Source organism: Eleutherodactylus coqui, chromosome 1 (genome assembly GCF_035609145.1).
Source record: "Eleutherodactylus coqui strain aEleCoq1 chromosome 1, aEleCoq1.hap1, whole genome shotgun sequence".
Lineage (NCBI taxonomy): Eukaryota > Metazoa > Chordata > Amphibia > Anura > Eleutherodactylidae > Eleutherodactylus > Eleutherodactylus coqui.
In genome coordinates this window covers 486,946,705-486,970,939 of record NC_089837.1, presented here as the reverse complement: position 1 = coordinate 486,970,939, position 24,235 = coordinate 486,946,705, and the positions used below count along the sequence as shown (strand labels likewise).

General features: G+C 47.0%; 1 protein-coding gene across 3 annotated transcripts in view; it reads right to left on the bottom strand.

The window, feature by feature from the left end:
- The window catches only part of ALKBH8 (alkB homolog 8, tRNA methyltransferase), a 48,087-nt gene extending 24,263 nt beyond the window's left edge, over positions 1-23,824 (bottom strand). For 2 of the 3 annotated variants that reach the window (XM_066586216.1, XM_066586235.1), the window contains exons 1-6: positions 23,751-23,824; positions 8,285-8,425; positions 4,151-4,391; positions 3,455-3,577; positions 2,197-2,292; positions 572-676 (exon numbers count right to left, since the gene is read on the bottom strand). In XM_066586216.1, the coding sequence (XP_066442313.1) occupies positions 572-676; positions 2,197-2,292; positions 3,455-3,577; positions 4,151-4,391; positions 8,285-8,425; positions 23,751-23,768 (724 nt within the window). In that variant the 5' untranslated portion in view covers positions 23,769-23,824. Of the gene's footprint in view, positions 1-571; positions 677-2,196; positions 2,293-3,454; positions 3,578-4,150; positions 4,392-8,284; positions 8,426-15,976; positions 15,994-23,750 lie in introns of those variants that run through there. The other variant, XM_066586226.1, reaches the window with a different exon arrangement.
- Between the last annotated feature and the right edge of the window lie 411 nt (positions 23,825-24,235).

The window sequence follows — 24,235 nt, the reverse complement described above, 5'->3', positions numbered from 1 at the left end:
TGTGTGCGCAAATGCAGAATACGCTACGCTGTTCCGTGAAACAAAAAGAACACATCTGGACCTTATCAAGCTAAATAGCCATTTAAATCGGGACATGTTCACCTGCTGTGCGCAAATGAACATGTCCTGCGTGCGCAAAAAATACATTAAAACACGCTAATACACGCGCAATTTAACCTAGTTCATAACGCAAATACATTGTGCTGAGGTGTGTGCAATTGCCCTTGTGATGCTGCCCTTAGGCTACAGCTCCATATAGACGGCTTTGATTGGAGACGAGATAATACTATTAATCTGACTTACCGGTGACAACGTTAAAGTCATTAATGGTACTGCCGCAATTTGACTCATGTGAGGCCTGGCTTTATTGTCAGCGATTACTGATATCAATAGCATATTTCTACATTAGTGTAGGCACACACATCCACCTGAACCTATAGACTGCTCTATCCCTCAGAGGATGCTGGTAATTCTGCGTTCATACGTTGATGACTGTGGATGTATGTATGTATGTGCCGACAAACAATGGACGTTCCTGATCCGCTGCCTCACTAGCTTCTGACTGTCTCACCTTGTCCGGGCTCATATTGGTTTATCGTTAATTGGTCCGGCATATTCTTTATCAGTCCCTGAAGCAAACATCTGTCCAGTAACACGTTACAGAACTCTGGAAGACCTGTAAAGGGAATTATAGACACGGTTACATTAGCTGAATGGTTCTCCAGTCTTAAGTACATAGCTCTGCAGGAAGTGGTCGATGGGGTTGTCTTACAACCCTTGTCCATATGCCTTGCTCAGGACTCCCTAAACCATCCAGAATGGACAGACCCACTACATTATAACATGCTGTCTGCCTGCCGTCACCACTAGAGGGAGCTTACTGCATACAGATTATACTCTCAACTCAATCACGAAGTATGTTCCCAAGTGGTTGCAGGTAATATAGAGGGTTTCAAAAGTATGGAAACACCCATACGGAATAAAAACAGTTTGGCAGACTGTGATCCAACTTTGCATACAAGCAGCAGGAGGAAGGGGAAACCTTTTAGGCCATGTTGCCAAAATGACAGCTGTTTTGAATACCGCATCTTTGATTCAACTAATTTTCCCATTGGTAAGGTAGGTGTGTGATATATCAAACTGTTAGAGAATTTCACCATAAAAACAATGGTGGGCTTCATTTCAACATAACTTTATCTGTTCTCATGTTAACACAGTGATTTTTGTTCATAACAGCTCATTTGAATGATGGCGTTATCTCAAGCACAACGTGTTGAGATCGTCCTTATGTCAAGTGAATGAAGTACACAAATCATCGCCGCCGATTTCAATCAACACCACCCAACCAGACCTCCCCTTACCCACAGTGCAGTTGCATAGACAGAGTTCGCTGTATGGAGACAGGGCTAACCCGACATTCTTGAGATAGACGAAGAATGCCAAGTTGTTGGCTCTTGCTGAATGAGGCCAGAACAGCGGTAGCTGAAGCTTCAACAGTAACAGTTTACGATCATCCAGGTTTTGGTTAATCAGTGACAGAACTGGTTTCTCAGAATTTGGAAAGAAGTTTGACAACTGCACAGTGGGTAATGGAAGGTCTGGTTGGCTGGCATTGGTTGAAATCTCCAATAATCAAACATGTGCTTCATTCACCTGACATAAGGACGATCTCAACACGTTCTGCTGTAATGAAGGAAAATCACCTGTGTTAACATGAGAACGGATAAATTATGTAAAAATGAAGCCCACTGTTGCTTTTCTGGTGAAATTCTCTGCCCATCTGATATATCACACACCTGCCTTCCCACTGAAGTTGAATCCAAATTTGCGGCATTCAAAGTGGTGGTCATTTTGGTGACATAACCTAACAAATTTCCCCCTTCCCTGCAGCTTGTATCAGACCACAATGCAATGGTGGACGGGCCACAGATCGGACGGCTTCCATTGACTTCAATGGAAGCCATTCGTGCAGGAACCGCACTGAAATGGAGCACGCTGCGATTTGTTTTCAGGACCAAAAGGTCTGCAAAACTAATGTGCATGCTTTAATTCATGTGCGGATGCTCATGCTTTTCTATGGGCGGCTTGATTTGCGCATCCTCCGCATGGGTGAGCAGCGTGGATTCCGCATTCACATCCGGCCGTGGACTTTGCTGAAGCCACAAATCCTTCTGCTCCCTGTTCTCAAACACTCACCTCCAGGCAGAGGCTGGTCCCGAGCTACATTGTTATTGTCATATCGGAACTCGTACCCATAATGCTTCACCCGACGATGCTTTAGTGACTTCTGATCTGCAAGTAGATTTAAATGAAAAATGTGTCATATAATAAATATTCACCTTCTCACATTGATCCAATCACTTTGTAAATGCATTACAATGGAATTACAGCCTGTATTATAGTTCAGAGCTGCATTCACAATTTTACATGTGAAAGAGCTGAAATCTCCCAACATTCCTTGCTGGCTCAATGTTGGCTAAAAGTTTATTATGGTGATCTGCATTCTGGGATACAAGATCTTTATACCAAGAGCTGTCTGATAGTTCCATAATATTATACAAGCTCAGCTAGGTCAATAGGGAGAATGTGTCAGTCAGCAAGCTTGATGATGGCTTCTAGCAGCAATCGTCTTCAGTTAGAAGGGTCTTGGTTATGTAGAGAGAAACTGTGGCAGTTATTATATACTAGCTGATATACCCGGCCTCGCCCGAGTTCATTTGGGACTGGTGTTTATCTGGTGTTCACACGGAAAATCTTATGAAGTCGTGGTTACTTTAGAGATACCGAGGAAAAAAAATATGTTCACCATTTTGCATAGTTCTCTGCGTTACCCAGGAAACACCACGTGGAGGCAACCATGCGACGTTTCCTTTATATAAAATGACATCGGGAAGTGAGAGAATTAGATTCCGTACGTAAAATTTGGACGCTAATTCTTTTGCACTTAGAATTGAATAATCAAGTTGGGACCCATTAACTTTTCCTATTTTAGACATAATCAATGCTCGTGCCAAACTTCATGTTTCTACGACATCGAGAAGTGAGAGAATTAGATTCCGTATGTAAAATTTGGACGCTAATTCTTTTGCGCTACAATTGAATAATCAAGTTGGGACCCATTAGCTTTTCCTATTTTAGACATAATCTATGATTGTGCCAAACTTCATGTTTCTACTAAATCGGGAAGTGAGAGAATTAGATTTCATACGTAAAATCTGGACGCTAATTCTTTTGCGCCACAATTGAATAATCGAGTTGGGTCCCTTTACTTTTCCTATTTTGGACATAATCTATGCTTGTGCCAAATTTCATGTTTCTACGACATCGGGAAGTTGGAGAATTAGTGGCGAGTCAGTCAGTGAGTGAGTCAGTGAAGGCTTTCGTCTTTATATATATAGATGTGTGATAACTGCTGCATTATGATTTTTGGGTCATCTAAACCTTGTACACTTACTGGAGTTATCAGTCTCCCAACTAATATTTTCCAATAATACAAGTTCTTCTTCTGGAGAAACGATGTTCTCTACAAATAGCAGGCCGGGGGGTAATGCCGGAGGTGACATCTCTTTTACTTCAACTGTAAAGAAGAAAGAACATTTACACAAAATGAAAAAACATAAAGCGCTGTCTATAATACATCTCCTAGTAATATATACTTATGTGCCAAAAGTCCTGGGATAGCAGTATGTAAACAGTAGATGAAGTGGCGTTTCTTCAGGTGACGGCTTGTGAACGCCCACACCTGTGTAGGTTATGAGGCGTTATCTTGTGAGTGAGGATGATTGCGGCGAGGAGATGTGAATTATCAGCATTCGAACGGGGCCGATAGTCCATTTCTGAAGTTGTGTAGGCATTTAACATTCCTCGATCTACAGTGTCATATATGAACCAGGAATACGTCATAGAAGACATCACCACCCAGTGGACAGCGCCACACCTGGGCTGCAGCTTCTACATATCACTGTATACAGAAACTGCAGTCCGCATTTCAACAGAAGATTCGTCAGTGTGCTGAACTGACAGATTAATTTCCTTCTGCACTTTTTTATCAGCTACGACCACAAAAACGTTCCTCTCTTCTCGCTCCACGCAGCGCTCCTCAGTCATATGTAATGTAAACGCCATATTTAAAGCTCAAAAAAATGAATACCTTTTTCAACAAAACTCAGGTACAGCGTGACCTTCTGCTCCGAATCCACAGACGGGATGTCCTGACCGCTGAGCGAGGAGTAAGCGCTGATGGCCGCCTCAAGGGATGCATAGGTGACGAAGGAGTAGGGCTTGTTGGGGGGCATCACCAGTGACTCCAACAGTCCATGTGTCTTCAGGACCTCCAGTAGCTGCTGTCTGCTCACACCGTTCCCCAGACCTCCATTGGCCACTACCAGGCTCTGAACAGAAGAAGAAAAGTCTGTAAATCAAGATGTGCACAATACCGCAACTGCGTACTTAATAACTACATCTAGAATAAAGAGCTTGGAACAGGATGAGCGCCATATGGAACAGTATTGATGGCAGAAATACTAAACGTATGCACCATGAGGCTTGGATATAAGGGGTTGTCCCATCTGGATATCCCCCTTCCATTTGCCTATTAGTGTATTAACATCATAAAAGGGGGCCTCTATGAGCTAAAGCAGAGAGCTTTATATTGTATTATATGGTCTCCTATTTATATAACTACCACCATGTAACACCACATTACCCCTGAAGTGGTGGAGGAAATGAGCTAAAGTAGCGTCTGCCCTCCAGAAGTAGAAGAAGCTGGCCCATGGCAACGAATCATTATAATATGAATATACCTGAATAATCAGTTTGCTCTATCGCTCAAAATTCGCTCAAGTCTTGAGCGAGAATCGTTGGGTCTAAATGCACGGCTATCGTGCAGTTTTTGTGCACGAGTCGTTCCTCGCTCAATTCTAGTTTTCTTGATATGAGCGATGAACTCTTATCAGCGGTGCAGGCTGTTATCACAGTCGGCAGCACTGCTAAGATTCTTTCAGCTTATGTCCCGCTGGTAGTTCACAGCAGGACACGAGATGTAATCGTGGAAAACAATACAACTGTTTACTTATGCAGAACAGCTGTATTGTTCGCCGAGTGATAGCGGCGGTGTCCCGCTCTGCCTGCATAGCTCTTAAGTAGCTACTATAGACTATGCAAAGATGATCGCTCAAAACTGTCACTCAAACTGTCGTTTGAGCGGCTTTTGAGCGATTATCTGTCAGTGTAAATGGGCCTTTATAAGGGTATTATTCACACATGCACGGAAAGAAATCCTCCACTGATGTGCATGAGAAGTAGGGTGATGTCTCCTTTACGACTGATCTCGTTGATGGGCACTCGATACCGAGCTGGGATTGTGCTGTGTAAAAGCAGTCTAGGGGAAACTCCTAGCCGCCACTGATTCATGCTTTACAAAAAAGCTTGCAAAAGCTGCAGTGTGTACTAGGATGTTCTGCAGCAGCAGAGGTTTGTATTAAGATGCTGTACAGCAGGCGAGATGTGTACTAGGAGGATCTGCAGCATACTGTAAATTATGATGATCTAGACACAGACTTTTGAGTGATTTTTTGGAGCGAAACAAAAAAAGTCTGTGTGTAGCCCGCCTAAGACACACGTCCTCAGGACCTTTATGGTGTAAGTGTAAGACTTGGGCTGCACGTATAATGTTGTTCTGTACCATTTCAGGTGTATATTATAGTGTTCTCTACCATCTCAGGTGTGTATTATGTAGTTCTCTACCATCTCAGGTGTGTATTATGTAGTTCTCTACCATCTCAGGTGTGTATTATGTAGTTCTCTACCATCTCAGGTGTGTATTATAGTGTTCTCTACCATCTCAGGTGTGTATTATGTAGTTCTCTACCATCTCAGGTGTATACTATGTAGTTCTCTACCATCTCAGGTGTGTATTATGTAGTTCTCTACCATCTCAGGTGTGTATTATAGTGTTCTCTACCATCTCAGGTGTGCATTATGTAGTTCTCTACCATCTCAGGTGTATATTATGTAGTTCTCTACCATCTCAGGTGTATATTATGTAGTTCTCTACCATCTCAGGTGTGTATTATGTAGTTCTCTACCATCTCAGGTGTGTATTATGTAGTTCTCTACCATCTCAGGTGTGTATTATGTAGTTCTCTACCATCTCAGGTGTGTATTATGTAGTTCTCTACCATCTCAGGTGTGTATTATGTAGTTCTCTACCATCTCAGGTGTATATTATGTAATTCTCTACCATCTCAGGTGTATATTATGTAGTTCTCTACCATCTCAGGTATTATAGTGTTCTCTACCATCTCAGGTTTGTATTATGTAGTTCTCTACCATCTCAGGTGTGTATTATGTAGTTCTCTACCATCTCAGGTGTGTATTATGTAGTTCTCTGCAGTATGTGAAATGTGCATTAGGATTTGAGATGTGTATTAAGATGTTCTGCATCAGCTGATGTGTGTAATATGTCATTCTGCAGCAGGTAAGAGGTGAATTATGATGATCTGCTGCAGCTGAGGTCAGCATTACAAGAATAGGCAGCAGCTAAGGTTCTTATGAAGTTTCACAGCAGCTGAGGTGTGTATTTTGCCGTTCTGCTGCAGCCGAGGTGTGTATTATGCCGTTCCGCTGCAGCCGAGGGGTGTATTATGCCGTTCCGCTGCAGCCGAGGGGTGTATTATGCCGTTCCGCTGCAGCCGAGGGGTGTATTATGCCGTTCCGCTGCAGCCGAGGGGTGTATTATGCCGTTCCGCTGCAGCCGAGGGGTGTATTATGCCGTTCCGCTGCAGCCGAGGGGTGTATTATGCCGTTCCGCTGCAGCCGAGGGGTGTATTATGCCGTTCCGCTGCAGCCGAGGGGTGTATTATGCCGTTCCGCTGCAGCCGAGGGGTGTATTATGCCGTTCCGCTGCAGCCGAGGGGTGTATTATGCCGTTCCGCTGCAGCCGAGGGGTGTATTATGCCGTTCCGCTGCAGCCGAGGGGTGTATTATGCCGTTCCGCTGCAGCCGAGGGGTGTATTATGCCGCTCCGCTGCAGCCGAGGGTTGTATTATGCCGTTCCGCTGCAGCCGAGGGGCGTATTATGCCGTTCCGCTGCAGCCGAGGGGCGTATTATGTCGCTCCGCTGCAGCCGAGGGGCGTATTATGTCGCTCCGCTGCAGCCGAGGGGCGTATTATGCCGCTGCAGCCGAGGGGCGTATTATGTCGCTCCGCTGCAGCCGAGGGGCGTATTATGCCGCTGCAGCCGAGGGGCGTATTATGTCGCTCCGCTGCAGCCGAGGGGCGTATTATGCCGTCCCGCTGCAGCCGAGGGGTGTATTATGCCGTTCCGCTGCAGCCGAGGGGTGTATTATGCCGTTCCGCTGCAGCCGAGGGGTGTATTATGCCGTTCCGCTGCAGCTGAGGGGCGTATTATGCTGTCCCGCTGCAGCCGAGCGGCGTATTATGCCGTTCCGCTGCAGCCGAGGGGTGTATTATGCCGTTCCGCTGCAGCCGAGGGGTGTATTATGCCGCTCCGCTGCAGCCGAGGGGTGTATTATGCCGTTCCGCTGCAGCCGAGGGGTGTATTATGCCGCTCCGCTGCAGCCGAGGGGCGTATTATGCCGTTCCGCTGCAGCCGAGGGGTGTATTATGCCGTTCCGCTGCAGCCGAGGGGTGTATTATGCCGCTCCGCTGCAGCCGAGGGGTGTATTATGCCGTTCCGCTGCAGCCGAGGGGCGTATTATGCCGTTCCGCTGCAGCCGAGGGGCGTATTATGCCGTTCCGCTGCAGCCGAGGGGTGTATTTTGTCGTTCCGCTGCAGCCGAGGGGTGTATTATGCCGTCCCGCTGCAGCCGAGGGGTGTATTATGCCGTCCCGCTGCAGCCGAGGGGTGTATTCTGCCGTCCCGCTGCAGCCGAGGGGTGTATTATGATGTTCCGCAGCAGGTAATATGTTTATTATGATGATCTGCTGCAGCTGAGCTCTGCATTATAAAGATAAGCAGGAGCTAAGAATGTTATGAGGTTCTGCAGCAGCAAGGATGCAGAAGTATGTAATACACACTGCAGCTGCTGACAAACCTCTTTTCAACAGAGAGATGGAGCACTACGTGTACTCAGTGGTTAGAATAGAAAAGAAACTTCCTACACAAGCTGCTTCTGTAGGAAAAGATAAGCAGAACTGCAGCGCGCTCATCACTGTCTAATCGTCAGTCTGTGACATCAGAGTGTGATGTGTATACAGATATTTACAGGCATACTAATTATAACGGTATCCACATGTGGGTGATAACAGATACGGCCGCCACCTTAGAGGGACGTGACACGGTCTCTACGCCTTCATGTCTCAGTAGAATATTCTTGGCCTTCACTTCCTTCTTCATCAGCTTCTTCTGCTCCTTGCTCAGCTTTGGCCTTGTGTTATGTCCCAGCATCCGCTCGTCTATAGACTGTGGAATGAAACACAACACTGCATGAACAGGGCGGAGGGGCGTAAGTACCGTCACACACATCAGTGGCGCCTTCAGATGGAACGATTAGCGTTTAAAAAAATCGTTCAAACCAGATATAATCATAGGGTCTAAACACGAGCCAATGACGAACGAGAATCGTTTGCTTTCTGCTCATACCACGTTTCCCCAAAAATAAGCCCTACCCTGATCTTGGGGGAGGGGTACTTGAAATATAAAAGGGCTCTAGTGCCTCAACCAAGCTGAAACTGTGCAGAACCTCATACCGGTGATGGATGGACATTCTGTAAACATTTCAGAAAAATTGAAGGTGGTTGAGCCGGGACCCTCTCCCGAATTAGGCTAGTTGACATAGAATGACCGCTTAGGCCCCCTGTCCACGATATTCCGCCGCAGGGGAGCAGGGGGGAGAGCTGTCAGGTCTCCGTGCTGAGCCTATCTGAAAGACAGGCTCACCGTGGAGAATCGCGGCATGCCGCGATTTGAGTCCCGTGAGCAGAGAATCACTATGATTCTCCCTTCATGGACGTCAGGGCTTTCCATAGCAACGGATTATCGCCGTGGATAACGCAATGAACTATTGCCCGTGGACAGGCAGCCTAAGGCTGGGTACACACAGGGCGGTTTTGCCGCGGATCGCCGTTGCATATCCGCACTGCGGCAAAACCGCTGCGTTTGCAGTGCAATGCAGTACAAATGAGATTTGCCAAAAAGCTGTTCTCACAGTGCGGATTTTTTCCGCACAGCTGCAATGCGGAAATGCAACTGCGGCGCGGATTTCAAAGATGCAGCATGTTCATTCTTCGTTCTTTTCCGCAGCGCTTTTTTGTCCCTAGACCACTATGGACGCAGCCAAATACGCACCAAATACGCAGCAAAAAGTAAAAAAGCGCTGCGGAAAAAAACGCTTGTGGATTTTTCCGCACGAAAATCCGCAAGCCAAAATTAACCTTTGAAGCGGTTTTGCCGCAGAAGCGGTTCTTCTGCGGCAAAACAGCAACGGAAAAACCGCGGCAAATCCATCCTGTGTGAACCCAGCCTTAGTCTTCTGTCTGCGTCTTTATAAAGGATGCAACTTACAGGGAAACTTATGTCCTTTCTTCATATAAGCATCAGTCTTGAATGACACTTGGTAGCACCTCAGTTATTACTCCTCTTACAGTACCAGGCGATTCAACTGATTAGGAGATAAGCGGCTGTCCGGCCCCCGGACGCTGCCGATCTCCAGAAACGGTCACATTCTCATATGGTGATAATCTAGCAGGTCCCATAGACAGGGGATAAATGCCAAGTCTATTGCCAGTAATTCTATATATAGAAAGCAATACTGCCTGCTGCCACATGATGGCGATGTACAACCATTTATAGTACAGGAAAAACAGCTGCTTCCCATCCGCTTGGTTAAGGTGCAGCTCTTGCAGTGCGCAAATGTGCACAAGACAGGTCCTTCACGTGTTTCTTCACGCCATCGCACATCGTGTAAAAAAAATGAACCTGTTGAAATCAATGGGTTCTATTAACTGCGTAAAATCTGCGCGTATATTACGCCGTGCGACCACTCTCTCGTTAATGAGCTCTTAGGCCTCATTTAGTAAAACCTCACAGAAACCAATCACAGCGCAGCTTCCATTTCCCCAGAGCAATTTAATAAATGGAAGCTGAACTTTGATTGGTTGCTACGGGCAACAAGGACTGTCTTAAGCCTCATGTCCACGGGCGTTCCCCAGATTCAACAGCAATAACCCTCCACAGCATGCAATGGAAAAAGGATTTTTCGTGGACACGAACGGAAACCAATTGCGGTTTCCGTTCGCAGTTGGAAAAAGAAAAAAAAGCAGCACGCTCCATTTTCCTGCGGTTCCCGCATGGGCGGCTTCCATTGAAGTAGAAGCTGTCTGATCAACGGCCCGCCCGCAATTGACACTGCAGACGGGCCGCGGATTCTGCCATGCGGGATCCGTGCGTGCCTGTGGAAATGAGGCTTTACTGTTAGGGCCTAGGCCGGGCGTGTAACGTCTTACCACACGCGGGGTATCACCACGTAGGGCAGCCATTTTGAACTACGCATGACAGCGTATCTCACGCACAGGCTTCCCGCTCTGTCGCTTAGCGATGACGTGTATGAACGCCGCACATACTCAGTGTAATTGTGTATGTACGGAGTATATAACACACCCATAGAGAACAACAGGTCTCTAGGCGCGTAGTAGGCGCTAACATAAAACCTGCTGCGCTCTTCATAACATGCGTATCATACGCTAGTGTAAGTGGATCAATGAGAATCAGTGGCCTCCAGTCACTGTATATGGCGCCATCTGCTGGCTAGAGCCAGTACTGTGGTATGGGACATGCTGGAGAGGCCCCCGACAACAGAGCGGCCAGTAATATACAGTAAGAATACCCTGCCGGACGTCTTCCCACATCAGAGCTGTACAGCCTTCAATCAGAATGTCTTCAGACGTCAGACAGTGGATTGGAAAGGGTTAACCCCCATACCCTATAGCGTAATGTGCACCAAAATAGGCATGAAAAAACCCACAGGTGCGCGCCCCAAAAGAAATCAGTGGGCTTGTAGCACTGCGGGATACACAGGACGCATCCGCTCGTGTCAGTGAGCCCGTAGATAGTTCTGATGAATGAGGCCTTGCGGCGCCACCACAGGATACATGAGGCAGTACACAGGTCTCTTGGAAATCAAAGGTAAATATGCCGGATTGTTAAAGGGGGATGTCCCCTTTCTATAGGGTGCGCCAAGGAAAATTAGCCGTCACCGCACCCGTATGAAAGCGGTCTAAAAAAAAAAATCTGCCTGTGCTGCCAATAGCAACCAATCACAGCGCAGCTTTTATTTATTTTACTGCTGAGGTAAAATGAAAGCTGCGCTGTGATTGGTTGTTATTTCTTATGCTGCTGAGGTAAAATGAAAGCTGTGCTCTGATTGGTTACTATTGCCTATAATGCTGAGGTAAAATGAAAGCTGCGCTGTGATTGGTTGCTATGGGCAACAGGGACAGATTTGTTTGCAGACATTTTTATAAGTGTGGTTCCGTAGCCACTCTGCATCTATTACAGAATGGCGGGGGTCTACCGCCTGAGACCCCCGGTGATCATCTCTTGCCCTTAGCTGGTATCCATGTATACAGATCTGCCTTCTACCGCAATCAGACAACTCTGTAGATTGTGCGGTGACCCCACAGTCTCATGGAAGTGAATGGGACTCAGTATGCAATACCAGCCGGCCCATCGCACAATGTACGGCGCTGTCTGGTGGCAGCTGTCCGCTGGGGGTCCCAAGATGGAGAATTCTGACATGGATTTGTATTTCAGTCCACCCCAGAGCCACACACAGATATTTCACCCCTTCCAATGGACATATCCACATGCAAATTTCCGTCTCACAGAATGACGTCACAGATTTGAAATCCGCATGACGAAATAGGTTTACCATGTAGACGACAACACAGATTAAACTGGAAGCGAAGGGAGACTCATGTCCTCATGTCCACGGGCTTAAAATCCGCTGCGTTTCTCCCGCACGCGGATCCGCGCCCCATAGAGATGCATTGGACACCCGCAGGTAGTTAAATACCTGCGGATGTCATTTTTCCCATCAGGCGCGGATCCGCGTGCGGGAAAAAAAATGGACCTGCTCCATTTTCGTGCGGGTCTCCCGTGAGGACGGCTCCCGCAGGCTTCTATTGAAGCCTATAGTAGCCGTCCGGATCCGCAGGAGACCCGTACCAGAATTAAACTCCCCTGCTCCGGACGATGCGGTTCTTCCCTTCTTCACGGCCGGATCTTCTTTCTTCGGCCCGGTGGATGTGCCCGGCGCATGCGCGTGGCACGCCGCTGGTGTACCGAGCACATCCGCCGGGCCGAAGAAAGAAGATCCGGCCGCGACAGAGGGAAGAACCGCATCGTCCGGAGCAGGTGAGTTTATTCTGATTTTCAGCCCTCATGTCCGCGGGGGGCAGGAGGGATCCGCTACGGATTCTACATGAAGAATGTCTGCGGCGGGCCTGATTTTCCCCGTGGACATCAGGCCTTAGTAAATGGATTTCGCAGCCCGAATTGGTGCAGATTCTGCGTCAAATACGTAGCATAAACCCTGTGTGAACATACCTTTAGACCAGCGTATGCGGATTTGCACGCACATGAGCATAGCGGTTTTGCAGAATGAACTGTGCTTTTTTTTGCTTCTGGTTCGGCGTATTTTAATGTACTTTTTCGGCACACAAGGCTTGTGCATTTGAGCGAGGGAAAAAAAAAGGCTGACGAGTTGCAGAGGTGTTCTTTTTCCTGCACAATTACACACTGTTTCACGCATCTCCCTGCAGATGTTTCTGTCATTTGCGCACTCCACCGCCTATTGATTTCTATGGGGACTTTTGGTGCACAAGTGTGCAAGAAAATAGAGCATGCTGATTTTTCTTTTTTGTGCAGCCAAAGTGCGCAGGAAAAATCTGCACATGTGACTGAACCTATTAACATCAATGGGTTGTATTCACTGCATACTGCGTGCGCGAATACGTCAGGGCGAATCCGTTCTTAGAATTACCGGAAACATGGCCTTGTGAATGAGCCCATATAGTAACACGTTGTAGTACCATATAGTACTCTAGGCTGATGAAAGCCACACGTCCATCCAGGTCAGCCTATTACCCCCAACGTTGATCCAGAGGAAGGCAAAAAAAAAACAATGAGGTAGAAGCCAATTTTCCTCATTTAAGGGAAAAAATTCCTTCCCACCTCCAATCAGAATACTCCTGGATCACCGACCCGCCTGAAGTAGTCAGTGATATAACAGTACGGTCAGACCTCTAGTTTCGTTGTCTTTAGCTGATTTCCAGTTTCACTAATTTTTCAAGCCAGAATTTCGCCTCTAGTTTCACCGGCTGCTTTTAGTTTCATTGGTGGCCACCGGCCCCCGTGGCCTCGCTGCTGACGCGGCCCACGTGATCTCCTGCTCAGAGTCTCCTCCTCCTGATGCTGGAACGCTACCCACCCTTCTCCAGCCTCACTAGGGGTGCTAGTAAAACAGTACTGCAGTGTAATGTAAGTGGCCATGTTTACCCAGATAACACAGTGATGATGATGAGGACAGATAAAGTGCCGTCAGCTGCAGTCCTATGTAACACCACAGAAAACACAGTGATAACGCTGAGGACAGATAATGATGTCACCAGCAGTCCTATGTAACAGCACAGACTGAGGACAGATAATGATGTCACCTGCAGTCCTATGTAACAGCACAGAGAACACAGTGATAACGCTGAGGACAGATGATGTAGTACAGGGGTGTCAAACTCATTTTCACCGAGGGCCACATCGGGCTTATGGTGACCTTCAAAGGGCCGCTTGTAAGACAGTACAGTAAGGGCTCGTTCACACAAGCGTATTTGCGTACATAATATGCAGTGAATAGAAGCCATTGATGTCAGTGAGTTCATTCACATGATGTATATTGTCACACAGAATGACCTATTTTGTTACATACTGCGCACCCCAATAGGCCATTGAAGTGAATGGGCCGCGCAGGAAACCAGTGTATTCAATGCATATTTGCGCACCATCTCAGTGGGCCATCTGCGTTCTTTTCTGCATGCCCAAATACGCAGGCATAAGCGATTTTCGATTGCACAAATACATAGCGTATTTGTGCGACCGAAATGCAATTACGCCCATGTGAGCGAGCCCTAATAGTGACCCGTATAGTGGTCGCACTGATAATAGTGACCCCTATAGTGGTCGCAGTAGTAATAGTGACCCCTATAGTGGTCGCAGTAGTAATAGTGACCCGTATAGTGGTCGCACTGATAATAGTGACCCCTATAGTGGTCGCAGTAGTAATAGTGACCCGTATAGTGGTCGCACTGATAATAGTGACCCCTATAGTGGTCGCAGTAGTAATAGTGACCCCTATAGTGGTCGCAGTAGTAATAGTGACCCGTATAGTAGTCGCACTGATAATAGTGACCCCTATAGTGGTCGCAGTAGTAATAGTGACCCCTATAGTGGTCGCAGTAGTAATAGTGACCCGTATAGTGGTCGCACTGATAATAGTGACCCCTATAGTGGTCGCAGTAGTAATAGTGACCCGTATAGTGGTCGCACTGATAATAGTGACCCCTATAGTGGTCGCAGTAGTAATAGTGACCCCTATAGTGGTCGCAGTAGTAATAGTGACCCGTATAGTGGTCGCACTGATAATAGTGACCCCTATAGTGGTCGCAGTAGTAATAGTGACCCGTATAGTGGTCGCACTGATAATAGTGACCCCTATAGTGGTCGCAGTAGTAATAGTGACCCCTATAGTGGTCGCAGTAGTAATAGTGACCCGTATAGTAGTCGCACTGATAATAGTGACCCCTATAGTGGTCGCAGTAGTAATAGTGACCCCTATAGTGGTCGCAGTAGTAATAGTGACCCGTATAGTGGTCGCACTGATAATAGTGACCCCTATAGTGGTCGCAGTAGTAATAGTGACCCGTATAGTGGTCGCACTGATAATAGTGACCCCTATAGTGGTCGCAGTAGTAATAGTGACCCCTATAGTGGTCGCAGTAGTAATAGTGACCCGTATAGTAGTCGCACTGATAATAGTGACCCCTATAGTGGTCGCAGTAGTAATAGTGACCCGTATAGTGGTCGCACTGATAATAGTGACCCCTATAGTGGTCGCAGTAGTAATAGTGACCCCTATAGTGGTCACAGTAGTAATAGTGACCCGTATAGTGGTCGCACTGATAATAGTGACCCCTATAGTGGTCGCAGTAGTAATAGTGACCTGTATAGTGGTCGCAGTAGTAATAGTGACCCCTATAGTGGTCGCACTGATAATAGTGACCCCTATAGTGGTCGCAGTAGTAATAGTGACTCTGATAGTGGCCCCAGTGAAAATAGTGACTCCCATAGTGGCCCCAGTAAAAATATTGACCCCCACAGTGGTCAAATTAGTAATAGCGATCCCCACTGTGGCCCCAGTAGTAATAGCGACCCCCACAGTAATATTAACCTCCTCCCAGCAGCAATATAACCCCCCCACCCAGCACCAATATTAACCCCCACCAGCAATATTAACCCCTTCCCCCCGCACCAGTATTAACCCCCACCCACTCAGCAGCAATATTAACCCCCACCAGCAATATTACTACCCCACCCCCACAGCAATATTAACCCTCTCCCAGCAGCAATATTAACCCCCCACAGAGCAGCAATATTAACCCCCCACCGAGCAACAATATTAACCCTCCCAGCAATATTAACCCCTCCCCCCCGCAGAAATATTAACCCCCTCCCAGCAACAGTATTAACCCCCACCCCCACCAGCAATATTACCACCCCACCCCCGCAGCAATATTAACCCCCTCCCAGCAGCAATATTACCCCCCCCCCCCAACACACCAGCAATATTAACCCCCTCACCCCCGGCAGCAATCAGCAATATTAACCTCCTCCCAGCAACAACAATATTAACTCCCCACCCCCCAGCAGCAATATTAACTTCCCCTTCCCCAGCCATATGCTTACCTCCTCCTTGCTGTCAGCGCCGCTCCTCCTCGGATTGTGCTGAGCCCGGGTGGCATATGAACTTTTCCCACAAGACTTCTGCACTATTGAGCAATTCCAGCAACCTGATTGGTTGCTTGGTGAATCAGCGAACCCAAACAACCAATCACTGTGAATCAGCCAACCCAGACAACCAATCACTGTGAATCAGCCAACCCAGACAACCAATCACGTTGCTGGAATTGCTCAATAGTGCAAAGTCTTGTGGAAAAAGTTTATATGCGCCAGGGTGCAGCACGGCACGCTTCCTCCCTGAGTCCTCTCCTGCGGAACTGAAGAGCAGGGGACTCAGGGGAGAAGGGATCAGCGCTGTCAGTGTGATTACCAGCGGGGAGCTGCGGCACCCCAGCTGGTAATCACTACAGTGGTGAGCGGCCGTCGGCATGCCGCGGGCCACATAACATGAGGCAGCGGGCCGGATTCGGCCCGCGGGCCTTGTGTTTGACACATGTGATGTAGTAGATATGACAAGCAGTCCTATCTAACACCACAGATAACACAGTGATAACGCTGAGGACGGACGAAGTAACACCACGGATAAGACACAGTGATAACGCTGAGGACAGATAATGATGTCGCCTGCAGTCCTATGTAACACCACAGATGTAGCCTTTTATACTTATTTATTATAGTTTTTGGTATTAGAGGCCATATTTACTCTCCATTAGATGTGGTTTGGGGTGTTTTTTGGAACGTCTGGAACAAATTAATTGGATTTACATTGATTCCTATGGAAATAATTGCCTGGAGTTTTATTGGTTTCAGGTTTGGCTGATTGCTTTCGGACGGATTACCGGCGAAACGAGAAGTGTGACTGTAATATTGTACCGCACAGGAAAGGCCATTTATAGAAGATCTTTAACCCCTTAATGACATGGCCTATTTTGGCGTTGAGGAATAAACGATTTTTGGTATTTTTCCATCTCCATTTTTCAAAAGACAACTTTTTTATTTTTCCGTCGGCGCGGCCGTATAAGGGCTTGTTTTTTGTGCGGCGAGCTGTAGTTTTTATTGATACCATTTTTGATTACATAGACTACATTGTAAAACTTTTATTATTTTTTTATGATAACAGGGAGAGAAAACGCATCAATTCTGCCATAGATTATTTTTTTTTTAAAGCGTTAATCATGCAGCATAAATGACACAACACATTGTTTTCTGCGGGTCAGTACGGTTACAACGATACCAAAATTGTTATATTTTTTTTTTAGTTTTTTTTTCACTTTTCCACAATAAAAACCCTTTTTTTGGAAATTATTATTTTTTTCTAAATCGCTGCTATAACTTTTTTATTTTCCCATGGACGGCGCTCTGTGAGGCTTATTTTTTGCGAGACGAGCTGTAGTTTTTATTGGTACCATTTTGCTGTTCACACGTTTTTTTAAAATCACTTTTATTGCGTTTTTTGGGAGGCAAAATGCTAAAAATTAGCATTTTGCCTTAGGTTTTTAGCATTTTTTTAACGCTTTTTGCCGTGCAGGATAATAAGTGCGTTCAATGTATTGTACGCGTCGTTACAGACACGTCGATACCAAATATGTGGGATTTTTAATTTTTTTTATGCTAATATGAGAAAAAGCATAAAAAAAGGGTTTTATAACTTTTTTTTTTTACATTTTTATTTTTTGTACTTTATTTTGATCTTTTTTTTTTACACAGTCTGTGTCCCTCTGAGGGACTTTCACCACAGCACTGCAGATCACTACGATAAGGCATGGCAGGACTTCTCTCCTGCCTTGCCTTATCGCTTACTATAGCGATCACAGGCTATGGCAATACAGGACGCCGGTATCTGGTGTCCTGTTGCCATAGCAACCAGCTGGGCTCTCGCGATGTTAATCGCAAGAGCCGGCTGGAGTCACAGAGGGAGCACGGCAGGGAAGGGGTTGCCCCCCGCTGTCGCAGCGAGACGCCAGCTACTAGTGACAGCCGGCTCCCACTGCGGGATAGCGTGAGATCTGCTAGGATCTCGCGCTATCCCCATGACGTAAAGGTATGTCATTTTGTGGGAAGTCCCCTGCTCCCGTGACGTACCTTTATGTCATGGGGCAAGAAGAGATTAAAACAAGCCGCTGTGATGATTACAACCACAAAGCTGCTCGAGGGCCACCAGGAGGAGAACACGGCGCAGCTTTTATTTAGCTTTCTTTCCGCAGACACTGGACAAAAGTCCCGCATCTTCCTTCGCTGACTGTCCAGGAATGTCTAGATGGGTTGCAGACTTGATTCCATCTTCTAGAAGGGTCCGGGGCAGTGAGGAGGCTTGAAGGGAATCTGTTACTGACTTTAAGGGCTTATTTAGACGACCGTATATCGGCTCGGTTTTCACGCCAAGCCGATATACGGTGTCCTTGTCTGCAGGGGGGGAGGATGGAAGAGCCAGGAGCAGGAACTGAGCTCCTGCCCCTTGTCACTATTTGCAATACAAGGAGCAGGACAGGGGCGGAGCTAAGCTTTGAGACTTAGAATTCACTGCGACAACCAAGGCTCTTATAAGCTGTTAGACTATTTCTCACTGAAAAAGGCCCGAAAATAAAATATAATCTTTATTAATTTAAAGGATAAAAAACCCCTCTAGATTCCGGGGGTAATTGAGACCCGAAACAGACTCAAAGAGACAAACACACAAAAAACCTATGGGAATTTAAGCAATTGGCTTAGATACATCAATTCATACCGACCTCATTGGTTTTAGAGGTAGGTAATACTGTGAGGGCGTAAAATGAATTAGTGAAAGCGGTGGCCGTTTCCTGTGAAAGGGGGCCAGAAAGGTGGTCACTAAATAATTAGCTTGTGGTTATTATCCACTGGTGGAAACGTGCGCGTTATGTTAGAGGGCCTCGTTCACACCAGGATATATTGCCACTCCACAGTATTAAGTAAGGGGTGTTGATACTCAGCAATCCATTACACAAAAAAATATTATTATATTCATATCCAATTGTGACAACAATGCCCTGTGTCCATATGTCACAATTGCTACAATTGCTATTCCGATAGGGGCAACGGTCCGTCAAGACCCAAAAATGTGATATAATCCCAACCTATGTTGGGTCTGACAGCGATCTAAATATTTTAATAAAAAGCTGGACTAAAGTGGTGTTGACAATTCCTTATGCCAATTATATCAGAAGGAGTCAACAACGTTTATAGTATAAATAGTACACGACATACACTTGATTCATGTGTGTGTCAAACGCTGTAGTCTAATAACGACTAAAGCCAACAGAAGTCGTCCGTGCTGCAGAAACGCGTCGACGATTACGGACGACTTCTGTTGGCTTTAGTCGTTATTAGACTACAGCGTTTGACACACACATGAATCAAGTGTATGTCTGTCGTGTACTATTTATACTATAAACGTTGTTGACTCCTTCTGATATAATTGGCATAAGGAATTGTCAACACCACTTTAGTCCAGCTTTTTATTAAAATATTTAGATCGCTGTCAGACCCAACATAGGTTGGGATTATATCACATTTTTGGGTCTTGACGGACCGTTGCCCCTATCGGAATAGCAATTGTAGCAATTGTGACATATGGACACAGGGCATTGTTGTCACAATTGGATATGAATATAATAATATTTTTTTGTGTAATGGATTGCTGAGTATCAACACCCCTTACTTAATACTGTGGAGTGGCAATATATCCTGGTGTGAACGAGGCCCTCTAACATAACGCGCACGTTTCCACCAGTGGATAATAACCACAAGCTAATTATTTAGTGACCACCTTTCTGGCCCCCTTTCACAGGAAACGGCCACCGCTTTCACTAATTCATTTTACGCCCTCACAGTATTACCTACCTCTAAAACCAATGAGGTCGGTATGAATTGATGTATCTAAGCCAATTGCTTAAATTCCCATAGGTTTTTTGTGTGTTTGTCTCTTTGTGTCTGTTTCGGGTCTCGATTACCCCCGGAATCTAGAGGGGTTTTTTATCCTTTAAATTAATAAAGATTATATTTTATTTTCGGGCCTTTTTCAGTGAGAAAAAAGCTTTGAGACTTAGCTCCACCCATGTCCAGCCCCCTCCTATTGCAAATAGTGGCAAGGGGTGGAGAGGGGGCGGGAGCTCAGTTCCTGCTCCTGGCTCTTCCATCCTCCCCTCACCCCCCCTGCAGACAAGGACACCGTGTATCAGCTTGGCATGAAAACGCAGCCGATATACGTTCGTCTGGAGCCGCCCTAAGGCCGTTTTCAAATGGCTGAGAAAACTGTGCAAGATTTGTGCGTGGTGAGACTCACGCTATTGACCCCCATTCTTTTAAACGGGGTGATACACGAGTGATTTTTTTCTCGCAGCGCAGGAGAAAAAAACTGCGTTCCATCGGAAAACCTCCCATTGCATCATCCATTGTTTTCAATGGGGCCCGACACAGCACTGCACTGCATGCTAGGTGCACGCGAGGTTAACCCGTTGATTACAATGGGAAACACTCCGCGATCCGACACCGCAGTGGGGGATCGCGACTTCCCTAAAGTGATTCAAGGTGGTTTTAACACGGGAACGTCGCACATTGGCGAGCGCGATATCGGGCCGAGTTTCACGGCTCAGCTTCGCACTCGCTGCGTGAAAATAGCGTAAACCCTAATAGCCAAGGTTCAGGGCTAAAAGTAGGTGATCCGCTGAGTCCGGGGATGTGTTATAGCTCCCCTTCGTTACCCCGATGTCAGCGCTAGAAGCCGCTGCTCCGCCCATTATACAATTAGAACAGGTGGACTACTTAGCGGGGGAACGATGGTGGAGGTAGGTATAACACATCCCCAGGCTCAGCGGGCCACCTACAGTCCGCCTATAAGCTTAGTTCTTACGGCTAAAAGTAGGTGACAGATATTCCTTAACCCCTTAAGGACTCGGCCTTCTATGGCGTTGAGGACGCAACGGTTTTTTGGGGGGATTTTCATCTCCACTTTTCAGAAGCCATAACTTTTTGGTTTTCCGCTGACGCGGCCGGATGAGGAGTTGTCTTTTGCAAAATGAACATCTTAAGTATTTTGCCTGTTTTCAGGGTGTTTTTTTTTTTCGTTCTTGAAAAAGTGCAGGATAAATTTATTGTACAAGTCGTTATGGATACAATCATACCAATTATTATTATTTTTTAATGCAAAGAGAGAACGGTATAAAAAAATGGCTTTTTTTTTTTTTTAACATTTTTAATATCCCTGTTGGAGACTTGAAACAGAAAAAATCTGATTGCTATTATATTACACTGCAGTACTTAACATTACCAGGGCACTGTGGGTGGCGCTGTTCTAGGGGAATGAGGCTGATAACATTATGCGGGCAATGTGTCTGGCACCGTTATAGGTTTAGGAGTCTGATAAACACTATGGGGGCATTGTGGGTGGCGCTTTTATAGGGGTAGGAGTCTGATAACACTATGGGGGCACTGTGGGTGGCGCTGTTATAGGGGTATGAGTCTGATAACACTATGGGGGCATTGTTATAGGGGTATGAGTCTGATAACACTATGGGGGCACTGTGGGTGGCGCTTTTATAGGGGTATGAGTCTGATAACACTATGGGGGCATTGTGGGTGGCGCTGTTATAGGGGTATGAGTCTGATAACACTATGGGGGCACTGTGGGTGGCGCTGTTATAGGGGTATGAGTCTGATAACACTATGGGGGCACTGTGGGTGGCGCTTTTATAGGGGTATGAGTCTGATAACACTATGGGGGCATTGTGGGTGGCGCTGTTATAGGGGTATGAGTCTGATAACACTATACGGGCATTGTGGGTGGCGCTGTTAGAGGGGTATGAGTCTGATAACACTATGGGGGCATTGTGGGTGGCGCTGTTATAGGGGTTGGAGTCTGATAACACTATGGGGGCATTGTGGGTGGCCCTGTTATAGGGGTATGAGTCTGATAACACTATGGGGCATTGTGGGTGGCGCTGTTATAGGGGTATGAGTCTGATAACACTATGGGGGCACTGTGAGTGGCGCTGTTATAGGGGTATGAGTCTGCTAACACTATGGGGGCACTGTGGGTGGCGCTGTTATAGGGGTTGGAGTCTGATAACACTATGGGGGCATTGTGGGTGGCCCTGTTATAGGGGTATGAGTCTGATAACACTATGGGGCATTGTGGGTGGCGCTGTTAGAGGGGTATGAGTCTGATAACACCATGGGGGCATTGTGGGTGGCGCTGTTATAGGGGTATAAGTCTGATAACACTATGGGGGCACTGTGGGTGGCGCTGTTATAGGGGTATGAGTCTGCTAACACTATGGGGGCACTGTGGGTGGCGCTGTTATAGGGGTAGGAGTCTGATAACACTATGGGGGCACTGTGGGTGGCGCTGTTATAGGGGTATGAGTCTGATAACACTATGGGGGCATTGTGGGTGGCGCTGTTATAGGGGTATGAGTCTGATAACACTATGGGGGCATTGTTATAGGGGTATGAGTCTGATAACACTATGGGGCATTGTGGGTGGCGCTGTCATAGGGGTATGAGTCTGATAACACTATGGGGGCATTGTGGGTGGCGCTGTTATAGGGGTATGAGTCTGATAACACTATGGGGGCATTGTGGGTGGCGCTGTTATAGGGGTATGAGTCTGATAACACTATGGGGGCACTGTGGGTGGCGCTGTTATAGGGGTATGAGTCTGCTAACACTATGGGGGCACTGTGGGTGGCGCTGTTATAGGGGTAGGAGTCTGATAACACTATGGGGGCACTGTGGGTGGCGCTGTTATAGGGATAGGAGTCTGATAACACTATGGGGGCACTGTGGGTGGCGCTGTTATAGGGGTATGAGTCTGATAAACACTATGGGGGCACTGTGGGTGGCGCTGTTATAGGGGTATGAGTCTGATAACACCATGGGGGCACTGTGGGTGGCGCTGTTATAGGGGTATGAGTCTGATAAACACTATGGGGGCACTGTGGGTGGCGCTGTTATAGGGGTAGGAGTCTGATAACACTATGGGGGCACTGTGGGTGGCGCTGTTATAGGGATAGGAGTCTGATAACACTATGGGGGCACTGTGGGTGGCGCTGTTATAGGGGTATGAGTCTGATAACACTATGGGGGCACTGTGGGTGGCGCTGTTATAGGGGTATGAGTCTGATAACACTATGGGGGCACTGTGGGTGGCGCTGTTATAGGGGTAGGAGTCTGATAACACTATGGGGGCACTGTGGGTGGCGCTGTTATAGGGGTAGGAGTCTGCTAACACTATGGGGGCACTGTGGGTGGCGCTGTTATAGGGGTATGAGTCTGATAACACTATGGGGGCACTGTGGGTGGCGCTGTTATAGGGGTATGAGTCTGATAACACTATGGGGGCACTGTGGGTGGCGCTGTTATAGGGGTAGGAGTATGATAAACACTATGGGGGCACTGTGGGTGGCACTGTTATAGGGGTAGAAGTATGATAAACACTATGGGGGCACTGTTATAGGGGTCTGATAATATTCTAGGGGCACTAGGGCAGGTCTTAGGTATATACATCAAGCACAGTATAACCTCCACTCCATATTCCCCTTGGCATAGCGGCATTAGTAACAATCTGTGACACCCCCACCTGTGCACTACAAATCCCAGCAGGCTCTGCTCTCAAGCTGCAGTATTTAGTACAAATACCAGCATGCCAAGCACCTGACACTCTTTATACCATATCCTCATGTGCACGGGGAGATAACACTGCATATACCGGCACCACATCCCGCCCCGCGGGGTGATAATATAATGCACAATCAATACACGTTACCTCGCTGTACGCGGCCATGTTCAGGAAGTCACGACAAAAACTACAGCTCCCAGCATGCAGCAGCAGCAGCCTCCGCCCCGTCACGTGATGCTTCGACGTACGTCACCACTGCTACTCCGCTGTTGCTCGGCAGCCAGAGAGCAGCGGACTGTGGCTTTCCAGCTGTGGGGTACTACACCTCCCAGCTTGCTTCAGTTGTCTACACACTGTGCAATAACACAAACGGTCAGCTGTTAACCTCTGGCTGTGTGTCCACTATTGAACAATAAAGCTAGTAGATTACAAAATGAAAGAGTCTAAAATAAAGACGGTGTGTTGCCCGTAGCAACCATTCACAGCTCAGCTTTCATTTCTGATGGGGCTTGTGGAACGTGAAAGCTGCCTTGTGATGGGTTGCTAGGCAACAGGTGTTAATAAATCTGCCCCGTTATTCTATATCCTCCCTATAAAACGTAGTCATTACATAGCTCGAAGAAGCCCGCGCC